The sequence below is a fragment of the Somniosus microcephalus genome, chromosome 18 (assembly GCF_052327205.1).
Source record: "Somniosus microcephalus isolate GS21.2 chromosome 18, FLI_Smic_1.0, whole genome shotgun sequence".
In the NCBI taxonomy this organism is placed as follows: domain Eukaryota; kingdom Metazoa; phylum Chordata; class Chondrichthyes; order Squaliformes; family Somniosidae; genus Somniosus; species Somniosus microcephalus.
In genome coordinates this window covers 66,857,171-66,875,609 of record NC_141004.1, presented here as the reverse complement: position 1 = coordinate 66,875,609, position 18,439 = coordinate 66,857,171, and the positions used below count along the sequence as shown (strand labels likewise).

General features: G+C 43.6%; 1 protein-coding gene across 2 annotated transcripts in view; it reads right to left on the bottom strand.

The window, feature by feature from the left end:
* Positions 1-209: 209 nt before the first annotated feature.
* Positions 210-18,439, bottom strand: part of tmem9 (transmembrane protein 9) — a 92,926-nt gene continuing 74,696 nt past the window's right edge. Inside the window, exons 5-6 of one of the 2 annotated variants that reach the window (XM_086011609.1) lie at positions 17,260-17,319; positions 210-4,967 (exon numbers count right to left, since the gene is read on the bottom strand). In XM_086011609.1, the coding sequence (XP_085867735.1) occupies positions 4,824-4,967; positions 17,260-17,319 (204 nt within the window). In that variant the 3' untranslated portion in view covers positions 210-4,823. The remainder of the gene's footprint in view (positions 4,968-17,259; positions 17,320-18,439) is intronic. The other variant, XM_086011610.1, reaches the window with a different exon arrangement.

Here is an 18,439-nt window from a genome sequence, read left to right as displayed (position 1 = left end):
GTGATTGGTATTGAGGAATGCATTGACTGGGACCATTACCAGGGTGCTGACTCTTGACAGTCCACTAACTGTTAAAATAAAAAAGTCAAGAATCTGTCAGATTGTTGAGTAGGGGTGGTGTAAGCTGCAGGTATGATAATAGGAACATAGGAATTGCTAGATGGATAAAGACCAAGGTCTTCTCCCGGAATAAACTACCAAACACTTGATGCTTCTGTGAGATTTTTATTTTGGTGTTGGACTCCTCTTGTTGTACAGACACTGACAGTGCGATAAAATAGAAAATAAAAACAGGTCATTTCTACAGAAACAAAAACATTGGAATTAAACAGAACACAAAATGGTTTCCAGTTCAAGCCAGTAATTCAACATGTGGAAAGAGATGCTAAGATCATAAATACCAGTCAGACCATTAGATTCTACAAAACTGGAAAAGAGAGACAGATTTTGGGGATAATGTAGCACTTTTACAAGATGTCAGAAAGCCATCTTCCCTTGAATAAATATATTTATCTGCAGATGGAAAGAATGCAACCAGAATAGCTTGCTCACCCTATAGAACACCTCCTTAGTGTAGGCTACTGCCTTGCGCGGTGTGTGCTGAAATGATCAAGAAGTGCCCCTCCTCCTCTTCACCCGGCTACAAACAGCACAGATCAAGCGATCTGTGACCGGATATTGCTCAGGATCCGTGGTAGCCCCGCTAACATGTACCCCACCTCTGGAGGAACATACTCTGTCGTACCAGAGGTTTTTTTTATTAGGCGAGTTATTCTGCAGGTTTTTTGCTGGAGCAGAATCCATACTGGGTTTACAATGAATCAAAGGTTGTATTTCTAGAGACTCATTCGGACTACAAGCAACAGGACTGCGCCAGAGGAATATAACTCTCAAGAGTGATGCTGTATATTTCTATTTAAAACAATAAAAGATTAAACACAATGTATGGGCCGCAGTTCAGAAAGACGACATTCTGGTCAACAAAAAACTACATACAGTAGCTTCAAGTAGTTCTTTTCCAGTAATTCCAGTAACACAGTGCAACAACTAAGATATATATTAATACTTATATTTGTACAGCACATTATCACATTGAAGTATCTCAAAGCACTTCACAATGAATTATTTTTGAAGTGTGATTATGTAGGCAATAATTAAGAGTCGTTGTATCCAGTCATCTAATTACAAAAAAACTAAAAGCTAAGCAGAACCTCGTAGTTTTTACAATGTGTGTTCATTAAGCCAGCTTTAAATGTCACATAGCAATGAAATGCTGCTTAGTTTTAAACCAGGAGGTTGCAGAACATGCCTTACATTTTATTTTCAGAGGAAAATGAGCTATGAGGAATTGAATCCGAGCTGACAAACCTGGACATTAAACACAAATGTGAGTTGGTCCACAGATTAAAGAGCCCTCAATGCCCGGAGTAGCTGATGGGAAGCGCAATGTTAGATTTGCTTACTAACGTCAGCAGGTGACGATCTGGTGAGTGACGCCACGGACATCAGGACTGTCTGATGTTAGAGATTTAAGGGCGTAATGTAAACAGTCTCCCATCTGTCTTAAAATATCGTCAGCCCATGAGTATAACAAAATAAATATTGACTGCACCTCAAGTTATCCATTGTCCCTCGCCCTTCCACTTCAGCATGTAAACACGTGGATATTCTTGTAACCATCAGGCCAATAGTTTATCACAGAAAGTCTCAGCTAAAGTCAGTATTTCTATACTGCACTCCAAAGTATTTTGTGCAAAATAGAAGTACTCCGAAAACAATTTGTAAGCCGCTCTTTCAAAAATGCAGCACAGAAATTTCCAGCAGAAGAGGTGAACACCTCAGCACTGCCTGGTTACTGACCGATAGAAACCAAGAACAAGCCGGACATTCCAGGGGGGTGTTAGAGATTTGAAATGGACACGGCTTCCTCCAAGTTTCAGCAACTACTTGTCTTCAAAAAGATTCAAGAGACTCTACCTGAAAGAGTAGGGCTGTAATGCACTCCAATGACTGGCCCATTGGAAGTGAGGTTACGCTGGAGAGAGATGGGCGATGATGCCTTTTACCTTCTCTCCCTTCACTCACTCTCAAGAGGTGAAAAGGTCAGATACTGGAAATGAATTGACAACTGATCACGGAGATAAATTCAGGTGCAGGCATTACCGAGTCCATGGAGTTGAACCTGTGAAAAGTATGATCACAAAACTAGTAATATCACTTCTACTGTCAAGCTACAATCGAAGAGCAGGAAGATTTCATGGGCACAACCATGCCAAATTGAGGCTAGACTAAAAGACTTAACACATTAAAGTCTTTGGTCAACAGTTGCAGAATTCCTCTTGCCAACTAGCTAAAGGCGACTTACCTACCAGCTTTGAAAAGCTTTGAAAAGGCTGATAAACAGGCAACTCACCAGTTTGCAGACACCATCAACATATCTCTAACTCGAACGCTTCAAGTTCTGTCTCTGCTCCTTCACTTCACTGGACCACACCTCCCCAATATATTATTCCTTTCAGATGGTGTTCCTCTAATTAAAATTAAAGAACACGTTTCTGATGAGTAAGAAGTGCATTTGGTGAATTCCTACAAAGTCCCCATACCAAGAGCTGACCGACCTGCTGAATCTCCTCTCAGCACCACTTTAGCCTTGTAAGGGCTGATACAATATATGACAAGACAGGAATTTCCCTTCTTTTCCCTGAGATTGTCCGCTAGAGGCCTGTTCAATGTGAATATAACTTGCTCAATAGAAATCAGTAGATTGTCTGGGTGAAACATGGTTAGTCATCTCTAATCAGATGTACGACTGGCGAAACACTAATTGGGACGCAGATGATTTTCAATAATAGCATTCTAATGACTTTTTTTTTGCCCTTTCTTTGTCTAGTGCTATAGCACATTACTTGCCAACTAAGAGCAGCAAGGTAACCTGTTCCTCAGGCTTCAGCCAATTCTGCTCTGCTCCCAGACCTCCCCAAGCAAATTAGCCGTGATTGGGAACTTATTGCACAAGAATGTCAAACAAATTAGTGTCCAACTATCCCATGGTGCAATAAATCAGCATATTATAGCACTGTGGCATCTGCTGTGGTCATCCAAGTTAATACAAGTTCAACACATCACAGATTAAAAAATGACTGATTTCTGTCTGGATCGCCATAAATACAGAGCTTGACCCTTGTAGTTTCCATATCTGCTTCTATTAAAATGAATGCCAGTCTAAGTCCTACTGGCTGCTTGTTTGGAAGGGGTATTGAGTATTTCAAAATAAGTTCTTAAGAGTCAACAAAGCAAGTTTACCTACAAGAGGCTCAACCCCTCTATCAACTGATACAGTGCATAAGTGAGGAACTGTATGGAATAATGGAGGCAACAACCTGCAAATGCATCATTAGCTCTGTCCTGATCGAAGGACAGCTCAGTAATGCTCTAGCTCCAACAGCAATCGGCTGTCCAAGTTTATATCTCACCTCTGAATGAAAAAGGGACTTCATAAACTTTGGTGAGCTGCAGCATTTGCACAGCCAGCAACTGTACTTGGACACAAGAGAGGCTACAAAGTGAATGGACATCAAGAAACTCCTCTTGAAAGAAGTAATCAATCACAAGATTCAACACAGGGCCGACCCTTAAGCTCAAAAGTGAAAAATATACAGCCCTGTAAGGTGGCCAGGGACACTGTACTTGTCTTTCAGCCTGGGCATCAGGCTGAGATGCTGGGAGCAGAGGCTAAATGACAAAATATCCTTTAAACACGGCACGGTGTTTCTGCTCGTACAGAAATCCTGCAAGGCAGCTCCCCTTTAATCGAGGAGCAAGCCATCTCAACGCCAGTTTCCATGGATTTTATTTTCAAAACAAATAGCCAACACTAGGACTCACAGGGCTTAGCCCAGAATATTCCTTTAAAGCAAATTCCCAAACCTACAAAATAACAGAAAAACACATACATGATGGCTCACCGTAAAACTCTGCTTCACTGAGGAAGGGGAGGGCTTTGTGCCTCGTGAGCTACTCCATCATCCACAGTGAATGTAAACCAAAGGTTTGTGTTTTACAGTGGTACAACTTATTTCCCATTTATAACATAAGTTCCTTTAATTTACCTTCTGTAACACATTTCCAGTGGAAGGACTAATTGTAAACCGCAGCTACCTTGCAGTGACAAAGACGTTGAAAAGAAAATTGTTCCATCGACAAAGTTCTGATGTTGTTTAACTGGGAAGTATAAGATATTGGACTGCCATGTCATCCTAAACATGAGGGAGAGTGAGCGAGACAAAGAGAGATCTGTACACTTACTGCTGTCTCTCAGGCCTTCCTTTTCCCTCTGCTTGATCCCTAGAGGCACCTTGGGAGACGCGATCAAGAAACTCCCCTCTAGTCACAATGTGAGTGGGGTAGAAGGCTGTGGCCAGCACTCTCAATTCACATCATCAGTGGAGAGGGGATTGCGCAGAATACTTCGTCCCTTTAAAGAAACCCAGGGAGAATTTGGATTGTGTTTTGGCAGTGAAGCTGTATTATATATTTTGCTGCCAAGGCTTCCTCACACATGCAGGGTTTTAATCTTTTGAACATTTAATTAGGGAGCCACACTTAAAGGGGACATTAGGGGATTCACTTTACAGAGACACATCCTCAAAGGGAATACCATGCAAACTGTTTAATGCTTCACTTTGATGTTTGATGCATACAACCGGACTGGTTAAAGTAAAGCTGGGAGACAGCATTAAGTTTTCAGAATTAACACCAACTTTCACGCTTCAAAGTGGAAACATGACTAGGCCTGAATCACAGCGAGTTGAAAGAGGTGACGTTTAGCTAAGCATTTTGTGTCGGTCAAAGACAGTTTTTCGCTGCTCCTGCACTTGGCGCTTCCACCGCTGCTGGGCTCCCTCCACCCGCTCGAGGACAGTGTTGGCACGGGCTTGTCCATGAGTTGGAGCAAATGGGCGTGTGTCCTGGAAGAAAGAAGACACAAATTAAAGTGGATGACTATCTCATTGTATTTATCAACAGTCTTCCTTTTCCAAGTCTGATTTATCCCTATTATTACTGTGGTCAATACGCCTCTGACCTTTCTTCTCTTGTCCCTCCCAAGATGTAGGCATGCCCTCCTAAACATTCTTCTTGCTCAAGGCGATAAAGTGGCAATTCACTACTCTTAGCTCATTCTTTGCCAGATCTCAAACCATGGCCCTCCATACCTTCCTCCATCTTTCATTCTTCCTATAAGCTTGAGTCTTTTAAATCTCAAGCTTCTCATGACACAATCATTCTTTCTGATTTACTTCATCTCCTCTCCTACTCTTGCCTGCCTAGGTCCCTCACCTGGTTTCTCTATAATTATAAAAAAAAACAATTGTACACATTTCCAGGGTAGACCATGAAAATGTCAGCAGATACACAACAACTTGCATTTATATAGTGTCTTTAACATAGTAAAACGTCCCAAGGCGCTTCACAGGAGCGTTATCAAACAAAAGTTGACACCGAGCGACATAAGGAGACACTAGAACAGATGGGTCAAAGAGAAGAGAGGGATAGAGAAGCGGAGAGGTTTAAGAAGGGAAGTCCAGAGTTTAGGACCCAGGCAGCAGGAGGCACAGCAGCCAATGGTGGAGCGATGGAAATCGGGGATGTGCAAGAAGCCAGAATCGGAAGTAAATATTTATCAGGGATATAGGGGAAAATTGCATTAAAATATGCAAGTGAGGCACTGAATATCCCGCACAGCACTTCCCGATGTTCATATGTGCTCAGTAATGTTTATGTCCAGTAAGATCAGTTGCTGGGGAATCAGCTGTGGGTGTTTGAGCATTTAACGGTCATAATAAGTACACTGATGCCATGGTTTTAAAGCCATTTTTGGATTGTCTTTCCTAATTTTTCCTGCTGGCACTTAGATGATTCTCGTGAACCGTTCCGTCAATTATTTTTCAGTTTTTTCACTCCCATCCCATCTCCTTTAGCCTGGGCAAAGACTACAAAATGGGCCGAGATACCTTCTGAGCCTTTCCAAGACTTTCAGAATTTTTCTCCCAATACTCTCTTAATTGTCCCCCATCCCTTCACCCACCATTCCGCAAAATCTGCACCAGGAGCTTTGCAGAATTGAGATAAGATGACGGTGGAAAATTGGCCACAATAGCAGACTTCAATGTGCATCAGTGCAAAACTATTCAGGTGCAAACTGTGCCGGTCAGAAAATCTAGGTTTGGTTATACACCTGTGTTTCAGTAGAAGAGTGCAGGCCTGTCAAACTGTATTAGCTGTTCGTTAGTAGGTCCTGAGCCCCGAGAATAAATACCATCCTCTATCACACCACACATTTCTTATTTCATCTACTTCTTACTCCTGTGTTGACTTTTTTTTTGGTTATACAGCAGTTTGTTGAGTGACAGAGTTTCCAGGTATTGTTATATAGAATCTCTAGGATGGATAGCAACATACAACAGGAATATGGTTTCATTAGGAAGGAATTTCACAGCATATATGCCATGAGATAAATAATCGATAGACACTAATCGACAGTCGGGAGTGATCAATGGCAGTAACCTCAATAGATGGCTGATAACAAACAGATAGGAAAACCCAAGCACCTTATCCTAACCCCGAGAGGAGATTACAGCCTCAAAAATCACTCCCATTTATCTGCAATTTAAAAATATATATCATAAATAGCATTCAAAGTTATAAAGAGTTTTGAGATTAGAGAACCTGGGATTGTTCTCCTTGGAGCAGAGAGGGTTAAGGGGCGATATAACAGAGGTGTGCAAAATCATGAAGGGTTTTGATAGAGTAAATAAGGAGAAACTGCTTCCAATGGCAGGAGGGTTGATAACCAGAGGACACAGATTTAAAGTAAGTGGCAAAAGAACCAGAAGGGAGATGAGGAGAGTTTTTTTGTTTTTACGCAGCGAGTTATGAAGAACTGGAATGTGTTGCCTGTAAGGTTGGTGGGTGGAAGCAGATTCAATAGCAACTTTCAAAAAGGAATTGGATATATACTTGCAGGGCAATGGGGAAAGAGCAGTGGAGTGGGACCAACCGGATATCTCCTTCAAAAGGTTGGCACGTGCACGTTGGGCTGAATGGCCTCCCTCTGTGCTGTGTGATTCTATGATATATGGGACTGTGGTATAATATTTACAAACCCCGATGCCCAGCTTGCTCCATGATGTTGATGCAAGATCCATGCTGGAGGATCAAAGGTTGTTGGTATGTAACCACTATAAATGTACTAAGTGATATTTAACTGTGGATTACTGGGAAATAAATATTCTGTTTAAGGTTTAAGATCTTCAAGATGCTCCTTATATTTTTAATGTCATTTTTAATCTTTCAACAAAGTGTAAAGCCAGCTGGCGTATCCATGAGATGGAGTGTCTTCATCTTTTAGAGCTTTTATTCAGTATGGTTTCCTGGCTTGATAATGCAGCACTCAAATTTCAACATGCTTTAAGGAAAGGAAGTTGTATTGTTCTCGGTCAGTTGTGGTACTTGTGGTGAGACCTGTGCAAACTTGCAAGCTTCAGGACTGCAGCAGTGAGCTCACTCAGTTCACTGAAATAACCCAGTGCTGACTCTGGGACAGAACACGGACTCACTGTGGGGTAAATACCGGTCTGTGACAGAACACGGACTCACTGAGTAAATACCGGTCTGTGACAGAACACGGACTCACTGTGGGGTAAATACCGGTCTGTGACAGAACACAGACTCACTTTGGGGTAAATACCGGTCTGTGACAGAACACGGACTCACTGTGGGGTAAATACCGGTCTGTGACAGAACACAGACTCACTGTGGGGTAAATACCGGTCTGTGACAGAACACAGACTCACTGTGGGGTAAATACCGGTCTGTGACAGAACACAGACTCACTGTGGGGTAAATACCGGTCTGTGATGGAACTTGGTGACGATATTATTTTGGAGTTAGCATGTATCAGCATCTACTAAATGGCCTAATCAGTTTTTCACATTGCAGTATTAACTTGTAGTTAATACTGCAATGAGAACTTTCAAATGATAACTGATCAGCTCTGTCCACCTGTACTGATAACTTGGTGTTTAAGGATAATTTTTGTTGCTCTTCTGTGTCTCTTCCAACACATCCAGGTCCTCATGAAAGGAAAAGTGACCAGAATTTCACACAATCTGTGAGCAATGAATTATACTGGTTATAATACCCAATGTTGACCTTGAAAGATATCCCAACATTTGAGAAGTATCAATAGGAACCTCAGCTGGGTTGGATAGTTTCCTTGGATGGCCAGCAATTCACCCAAATGTGTTTGCATTTCCACGTCTGACAGCACTCTCATACAACGTGCATGTGTTTTAGGTCTCCTGTACTGCAGTGTATTATGTTACATTTTCCACAATCATTTCCAGCTACCAATCCTTAACCTAGCCACGTAAATACATCTGGAATTATTTCCTTCAAATTAGATGAAACTGCTCACATCGCCCATCACTAACAAATATAGCATTATCAGAGGTAAAATCTGCTGTATAAGTTATATATATTATATATAAGCAGCAGAGGGCGCAGAATGGAGTCCACTAGGATCCAGCTAGTAACTGCCCATACCTTTTTCTGTTCACCATCACCGTGCTCTTTCTATTGCCATACTGAGCTTTAATCCAGCTCGCTAGCCGTTCGCTAATTGCACACCATTTCATCTTTCTCAAACGCTGCATTTGCAGAACTTCTGAAAAGTACATTCTGTCTGCTAGATAGCACTCATCGGTTCATTTAATTGCCTCGTCTAATTGACACTTACAGGAGAGGCTCTCTACTCAATGCAGAAGGCGGATTATAGTTTGTACACGATCCCCACAAGTTTCTAACAGCAAGGTTGGGTGTACAGGGATTGAAACAAAGGCGCGTATTGTGCGCAGTGTTTAACCTATTTGTAAACTTTAACGGAGGTAGAATTGAGCAGCATTTTGTACGTTTATATCACCAAATCACTACAACATGGAGCTGCATAGAAAACATTCACTAGTTTAAAAAAACAATCATTCTAGGGATGTGGGCGTCCCTGCAAAGGCCGGCATTTATTGATCCCTAGATGCCCTGAGAAAGTGATGATGGGTCGTCTTCTTGAACCGCTGCACTCCGCGTGGTGAAGGTGCTCCCACAGTGCCGTTAGGTAGGGAGTTCCTGGAATTTGACCCAGCGACATTCCCGTTTACTTCACCGAGTAGTTCCAAGAGCAAGAGTGGCATTGTAGAGGCCAAAACCCTGGTCAGGAGGGCCCCCCTGTCCCCACCTAGCTCCGATTGCTGCAGCAGGCAATTTGCTAAGATAAACAGCCGTGGCCAGTGATTCGTGTCAGGTACTTCAATGTACAGCTGGCTGCAAACATGCTAACCGCTCAGCTGGTCTACAGGGGTCAATAATTGCTGCCCTTTTCCCCAACTGTGGGGAAAGTCCCAGTTGGAATGAGAGCGCCATGAATGTGACTTTGTACTAACCGTCAGCCATAGCTCAGTGATAGCACTCTCGCCTTGGAGTCAGAAGGTTATGAGTTCAAGTTCCACTCCAAAATCTTGAGCACATAGCCTAAGCTGACACTGAGGGAGTGCAGCACTGTCTGAGGTACTGTTTATTGGATGAGATGTTAAACTGAGGCCCCGTCTGCCCTCTCAGGTGGACGTAAAAGTTCCCATGGTACTAATCTGAAGAAGAGCAGGGGCGTTATCCCCGGTGTCCTGGACAATATTTATCCCTAAACCATTTAAAAACAGATTAGCTGGTCATCGTCACATTGCTGTTTGTGGGAGCTTGCTGTGCGCAAATTGGCTGCCGCATTTCCTACTTTACAACAGTGACTACACTTCAAAAGCACATAATTGGCTGTAAAGCGCTTTGGGACATCCTGAGGTCGTGGAAGGCGCTATTATAACTGATACCATAACTTGGTAGGAAAAACAAAAAAACAGAATATTTTTTGAATGGTGAGAGACTGGGAAATGTTTGCACTCAGAGGGACCTGGGTGTCCTTGTACATGGATCACAGAAAGTTAACATGCAGGTACAGCAAGCAATTAGGAAAGCAAATGGTATGTTAGCTTTTGTTACAAAGGGATTAGAGTATAAGAGTAAAGGGGGGAAAAATTGAGTCGCTTTGGGGCGCTAACTTAACCGGGGCGCTGCTTTTAGCGCCCCGAAAAAATTAGCGCTCACGTGGCTGAAATTGAATGGTAGCACCCCAAGAGGGAAGCGGGGCGCTACTGAAAGCGCCCCACCAGCCTCTTGGGGCGCAGAGAGGGAATATCGCGGCGCATCGCGCTGCAGTACTGCAAGCCTTCCTCCCCTTCTTAAAAGGGGAGGGGCCTGGCTCAGCGCGTCCCTGCACCCAGCTGGGCCACCAGGGATCAGGAGTGCCAGTAAACGAACCCGGCACTCAAGAGGAGTGCCGAGCTCACAGAGAGCAGCCGGCACCCCACCCGGGGGGGGGGGGGGCTTCACGGGGGCTGGGGACAGCAATGGGGGCAGGCGGCCAGCAACAAAAATGGCCGCCCGCCACCTCCCCTTTAACTAGTGCCGCCCCGGCCGCAGGTAGGCCCCCCTGACCCCGTCGGGCATGGCATCCGGCGGTAAGTCGGAGGCAGCACCGAAGATCGCGGCCGGGGCATTGCGCACGGCGATGACATCATCGCCGGTGGCACAGCGCCGCGGGGCGTGAACGGTTATTGCCGCCGCTAACTTCCCGCTGAATTTCGCGGGAGGCGGTGCCGCGCCTGGGCGCTAGTTGCTTAGGGTGCTAACGGGAGGCGCAAAGCAACCGAATTCCTCCCCCCCCCCCCCCCAAAGAAGTCTTACTACAATTATACAGGGCAATGGAGAGGCCACACCTGGAATACTGTGTACAGTTCTGGTCTCCTTACTTGCCTTAGAAGGAGTGCAGCAAAGGTTCACTTGACTAGTTCCTGGGATGTGGGGATTGCCCTATGAGGAGAGATTGAGTAGACTAGGCCTATATTCTTTAAAGTTTAGAAGAATGAGAGGTGATCTAATTGAAACATAAAATTCTTAAGGGACTTGACATGGTTAATGCTGGGAAAATATTTCCCCAGGCTGGGGAATCCAGAACACGGGGTCAGTCACAGAATAAGGGGTCAGCCATTTAGGACTGAGAGGAGGAGAAATTTCTTCACTCAGAGGGTTGTGAATCTTTGGAATTCTCTAACCCAGAGGGCCGTGGAGGCTCAGTTGTTGAGTATATTCAAGACAGAGGTCGATACATTTTTGGGAACAAAGGGATATGGGGGATAGTGTGGGAAGGTGGAGTTGAGGTAGAAGATCAGCCATGATCTTGTTGAATGGCAGAGCAGGCTTGAAGGGCCAAATGGCCGACTCCTGCTCCTATTTCTTATGTTCTTATGTGCAATTGCTTTAAAAGTAAGTTCATGAATTTGGAGGAATTGTGCACACGTGGATCTTGTACGGATTTCAGTGCTGCTGAATCCTCCCTGCAGTATAAAGGAGATCAACTTGCAGCAAGGAAACTAGTGCAATAATACAATTCTAGCATTATTGTCTGCTGGGCTGGTGGTCCTTCTGGCCACAACAATGTAGATCACACTAGTCCTACCAGGCTCCTGTAGCCAAGCACTTTAAAATCACTGGATGACCTAAAGTACTTAATGTAAAATGCCTGAGTAAATGTCTGTCAGTCATTCAGCTGAGTAGCATTTCTTCAGGCGTGGGTGTGGGAAAAAATTATCTGCTTCATCTGTTTCCGCTGCTAAGATCTCAATACCCTTGGGCATTCTACAGAAGTTACCACAGAAAGGAAACATTTTCCCTGTTCTCCAGGTCTCAATCGCTGATTAGCTGTGAATTACACACAGATTTACCACTGTGCACTTACTGGATTATTTTAAGAGTTGATGCAATCATTAAAATCCACAGGGTCCAGGACAGGTTAACAATGTACTTCTGGCTCATGACTGGTATGACTACAAAAGGAACTGCACTCTGTACTGAGGGTTCTTAAATGAATAACCCACAAGATGTCTAGCACTGGCACTGTAGTGAGGCTGGCCCAGCTCCAGTTTACAGCAAGGTAGTGCTCCTGTAGGTGTCATAGGAACATTCCGCCATTAGGCCATTCAGCCCACAAGCCTGATCCGCCATTCAATTGGATCATAGCCGAGCTGCAACTCAACTCCATTTTACTTCGATTCCCTTACCTGGCAAAAATCTATCCATTTCAGATTTGAAAGCTTCCTGACAGTAGTCCTAAATTATCATTTTTACTAGCCTGAACCCGTACACTGCCTCAGGGCTTGAATGTCTCCCTTGTGTTATGGTAACCAGAGGAGGACACCGTACTCAAGGTGTGGTCTGAACAGAACACTGTACAGATGATCATAACTTCCTCTGACTTGTAGTCCTGACGGTAATATAGTTAAAAGAAGCCTTTTACCAAAATTCTATACATTCATGAAATTCCAACTTGGATTTTCCCTTTGTGTTACCATGAGGATTTCAGTAAAGCATAATGGTAGCGTGCGAGATGTTAGCAGAGTTCATTTGAATTGTGAAAATTTCTCAATCGTAGAATCTGCCCTTTCAAACTTGGGCTGTAAACTATATAATGTGGTGAAGCACTCGTGGCCATTGGTGGTGATGGGAGTAACTGGAGGCCGTCAATTAGGAATATCACACGAATACTACCATTAAAGCATATTGGCTGGTTTTTTCTGCAGTGTTTTGGCACCAATACACTAATTAAGCTCTGTGACAACACATACACAATACTAATCTTGCATGGTATATATATATAAAATGTCACACACACACACAAAACTAGTTTTATTGGTCTTGTATTGTACCAAATTCTTCTTTGAATAACTCCCACTGTTTGTCTCTAGGTTTAGCCGTCATCAATGCAGCCCGGTTAGTTTACGGTGGTCAGTTTATGTCTCATCCTTAAGCAAGTTTAAAACCTTGCTTTGTGACTCTCCCATCTCCCTCTCAAACTTATGTTGAATTCGATTATGTTATGGTCACTGTTCACAAAATGTTCTCTTACCGTCAGTTCTGGCTTGTTACTCGTCACTAAATCTAGTAGGACGCAGAAGCGTGTATACAAATTACTGAACCTCAGCCACAGTTCGTTAACTTGCTACATTGCCAATTATTTGCAGGTGGGCCAACAGACAGCATAGGATGTCAAAATTAATTTATATGAAAATATGCAGTGGTTACAAGACTTATCTTAATTGCAGTACTAAATTTGATGCAATTGATATTTAACCTTTAGGCGTTTTAACTGAAGATGAATTATTTTTTGGATGCCAAATTCAACACTTTGTAGAAAAATGAAAAGAGCCAGATCCAGAAAACTGTTTAAACATGTTTATTTCTTTGGCAGCCTCAAAAAAGTCAACTGTTAGTTTGATAGCGCTGCAGAGAACACTTCCTTTACTGTTAGAGCAGCAGTGCCCAAGCCGTCTCCATCCTTGGGTCATGACCTCAGGACGTAGCAAAGCACTTTACAGCAAGTGATGTATTTTTGAAGTGTAGTCATTGTTCTAATGTAGGAAACGCGGCAACCAGTTTGCACACAGCAAGACCCCACAAACAACAATGAGATAATGACCAGATAATCTGTTTTCTATTGATGTTGGTTGAGGGATAAATGTTGGCATGGGTACTTAATTATAATTTACAGCATAGAAACAGGCCATTTGGCCCAACTGGTCTATGCCAGTGTTTATGCTTCACACAAGCCTCCTCCCACCTTATGTCATCTAACCCTATCTTTCTATTTTGTCTCTCATGTACTTATCTAGCGTCCCCTTAAATGCATCAATGTTATTTGCCTCAACTACTCCATGTGGTAGCAAGTTTTGCATTCTTACCACTCTCTGGGTAAAGAAGTTTCGCTTGAATTCCCTACTGGATTTATTGGCGGACATCTTATATTTATGACCCCGAGCTATGGACTCGCCCACAAGCGGAAGCACTTTTCTCTACGCCAACCCTATCAAACCCCTTCATAATTTTAAAGACCTCTATTAGGTCACCCCTCAGCCTTCTCTTGTCTAGAGAAAAGAGCCCCAGCCTGGTCAGTCTACATGTAATACTATGGCCCCAAGACAGCAGTGCTCAAGCCATGTGCCACTCTCCCCATTTAACGGCACCACCATTTATGCACAAAAGGGAAGTGGAGGCCAATGACAACTTGTGGGATCCATAAAGAGTCTCCAGAGATGGTGGGCTTTATACCAGAGCGCCATCAATGGCAGAATAACTGCACGTGTATCATTGACAGCACTCCCTCATGGAAAATTGCCTGGTCTCTCTAATCAAAAGGCATATGGATTTACTGGGGATACCATTCACTGCAGTCCCTTGATTTAGTTAAATATTCTTTTATCTTGAGAGACAGTCACAGGTGAGATATCTCCAAGAAATAGATTTGTAATGTGAAGGAGATCAGTACTAGTGCCACAAAGCTTGAGGATGGAGCAAAATCCATCGATCAGTCCTGTCAGCCAGCCTGGGAAAGGGCAGGATGGAATCAAGTTTTATGGATTCAGCGATAGATTTGAAGTCTTTGTGATGTGTATGTGTACCAAGATGTCATGGTGTCCAATACCAGCAGTTTCTTGGGGAGGAATCACCAGCCAAAGAGGCCCAATTCATACAATGTATGTCAATCCAATCTGCTCTCAAAAATTAGGATCACCCAAAACTTACCTCCTTTTGAACCTGGTTGGATTCTATTTGTTGACCTGGCTCTCCATACTAGTATTGGTTAATTACTGATGACTATACATTATATTCTAAGTACCTATTCAGTTAAAGTGTTAGCCATGTAAAAGACACATTAAGTCAGCATTGTCTGACATCAATTTATGAATGAGCCAGTGAATGCTCTCTAACTTAACAAGACTGAAGGCATGCTGCCTGGCTCCCATCAAAAACTCTGCACCCTAGCTCCCAACTCTATTCCCCTTTCTCAGCTGCTTGCTCAGGCAAAACGTGACAGTGCGTAACTTCGGTGATTAGTTTGATGCGGAGTCCAGTTTCAATATTGTATCCACCACCAACACTACAAGTTACAGTTCCGCAACATCACCCACCTCCACAGAAACCTATAGCCGAGCCTTACTCTCCAGGCTTCAATTTTCCAGTGTTCTCCTCTCTGGTTTCTATTGCTCCAGCCTGCATAAAGTCCAACTTGTCCAGAACTCTGCCACTGCTATCCTATCCCACATTAATTTTCATCCCTCCAACACTACTGTCCTCACCAGTCTCCACTGGCTCTCCGTTCCCCAATGCATTGAACTTAAAATTTTGGTCCTCACTTATAAATCCCTTGATGGGTCTTACCCCATTCTACCTTTGCAACCTCCCCAAGCCAATATGCCAGCGCATGCCCACTGCTCTACTAACTGTGGCCTTCTCTTAATCCCCTCCCCAACGTTCCGTATCCTCATTGATGGTACAGCCTTTTGGGCTCTCCACTCTGGTTCTCTCTCCTTAAATCCCACTAACTTGTTACTTTCCCTCCCACTTTCAAAAGCATCCTCAAAACCTACTTCTTTGATCTTGTCTAGGGTCGTCTCCCCTAATTCTCTCTTGTTACTGCTCAGCACTCAGCATCCATTACGCCTCTCTGAAGCACTTCGAGACAGTTACAACATTAATGGCATTATGTAACCATTAATTGTTCTAATTTTTCATCACAATGTAAGATCATATCTGTGATGTTGTCAAAAAAGCTTCCATTCTTCAGTACCAATGGCCTTCCAACCTACGCATTCACCTCATGTTCTTGCAGAGAAAGCGGGAGGAAAGATGGAAGATGAGTAACAAAATCTAGGTTGATGTCAAAGAGGAGATGTAGAGGTCTGTGGCAATTCAAACAAAAAGGCCCAGGGCTCATTGCTATTACTGTATGGTGGTGACCAAGTCTAAATATTGACTTGTGAGCAGCAGGGTCAAAGATGTGTTGAGAAGTAGAGTGGTGAGGAATCCACAGATCTCAACACTTTGCAAAGATCAGAGGCATATCCATCAGCAGGACACATTTCACACCAAACACGTACATGCTGCAGTTGAGAAAAATCTCCCTCAAAAAGCCCAGGAAACATGAAGCAGTCAGAGTGCTGCAATTCTGTCAACAGAAACATTTAATGGGAAGTGACTGGTATCAAAGGAGGGGTTTCACTAAGCAACAAATATCAAAGGCTGGATTTAAACAGAGCTTTCAACAATGATCATCATACACGTATTGCATCAATCAATGTACAGTGCCAGCAGTTTGAAGCTTAAGAAAATAGACATTAAGTCTGGGCCTTGTCATCCAATTTCACACACACACACAAACAGATTTCATGAGTCACTGGAATAACATCACTTCTGAATGGGTGTAATAATGGTTATTTTATTTCTTCCCTTCATAGTTGGCACTGTCATTTAGAGATAAATATTTTATACTCCTCCCAAAACAGTCCATAATGCGTGATCTCTAGGTTAGAACACAACAACATAAACAGTAGGAGAAGGAGTAGGCCGTATGGCCCCTCGTGCCTGCTCCGTCATTCAATAAGATCATGGCTGATCTTCAACCTCAACTCCACTTTCCTGCCCTATCCCCATATCCCTCGATTCCTCCAGAGTCCAAAAATCTATCTATCTCAGCCTTGAATATACTCAATGACTGAGCATCCAAAGCCCTCCGAGTGAAGAAATTCCTCCTCATCTGTCTTAAAAGGCCGACCCCTTATCCTGAGACTATGCCCCCTAATTCTAGACTCTCCAGCCAGGGGAACCAACCTCTCAGCATCTACTCTGTCAATCCCCCTCAGAATTTTTTATGTTTCAATGAGATCAATTCTCATTCTGCAAAACTCCAGAGAGTATATGCCCAATCTACTCAATCTCTCATCATAGGACAACCCTCTCATAACTCCTTTGACGGCTCAGTGGGCAAAGGGACCACCCAATGAGTAGCTGCATGTCATACAGAGCAGGGAGGTCACATCCACATTCAAACTTGCTCTCCATCAAGTTAGTTGAGCTAGGCTGTGCTGGCAGTAGGAATGCTAAGATTGGCTTCAGTGGCCTGGATTACAGAGGTGAAAAGAAGAACCAGCCAGGGTTCCTACACCTGACTGCTATTCAATCTTGCATGCTGGACTGCGCATTTAGATAATGGTTAAGAATTAAGCTCAACAGTGCTATCCTCCATGATTAAATAGCCAAGTCACTCACATTCACATGTGGCAAATGGCCACTGGGTGAGGTACCAGAAGGCTCCAAGTGCCTGTCGAACTGCACCCCAGCGTCAGTCAGCACCATCAGGAGATGAGGAGGCAGAAGGGAAGAGGAAGAGAGAAAAATTAGTGGAAAGAGCAGAATTCTCAACTTGTGTGAGGAGCATGTGATTGCACAATGTTTATAGCCCAACAGTTGGGTCATTCAAATGATCAGACAACGTTGAATACCCCCCTACCAAAGGAAGCAGGACACAAGTAGTTGGTATTTCTACAAATACAACAACTTGTATTTGTGTAGCGCCTTTCTTGGTAAAACGTCCCAAGGCACTTCACAGGAACGTTATCAAACAAAATTTGACACCATGCCACATAAGGAGATATTAGGGCAGATGACCAAAAGCTTGGTGAAAGAGGTAGATTTTAAGGAGCGTCTTAAAGGAGGAAAGAGAGATAGAGAGACGGAGAGGCTTAGGGAGGGAATTCCAGTGCTTAGGGTCTCTGCAGCGGAAGGCACAACCGCCAATGGTGGAGCGATTAAAATTGGGGATGCGCAAGAGGCCAAAATTGGAGGAGCGCAGATATCTCGGAGAGTTGTAGGGCTGGAGGAGGGTTGAGGTCATGGAGGGATTTGAAAACAAGGATGAGAATTTTAAAATCGGGGCGTTGCTCAACCGGGAGCCAATGTAGGTCAGCGAGCACAGGGGTTATGGGTGAATAGGACTTGGTGCGAGTTGAGAGCTTTGGATGAGCTGAAGTTTATGGAGGGTGGAAGAGAGGAAGCCGGCCAGGAATGCTTTGGAATAGTCAAGTCAAGAAGTAATAAAGGCATATACTATTCCCGCCATATAACACCAACAGAACTGATGTTCTTTTGAGATTCTGATGTTGAATATTGCAAAAGTAGAATCAATGTGATGTTGGTCTAGCAAATAAATTTAGGGAGGTGCAAAGAGTGGAAGCTCAAGTAAATAAAACCCTGCGACTTCTGGTGACACTACACGAAGGGTACTGCCGTTAATTTTGGCTGCTCTATGAAGAAAGTGGTCATGAGGAAAATGTTCAAAGAAGGGAAACCAAGTTGATTCTAGATTGTCGACCGCTGCTGACCTACTAGGACAGTGAGTTTAACCTATTAGCAAAAAAGCAATGGGATGGGGATAAAGAGGACAAAGAGT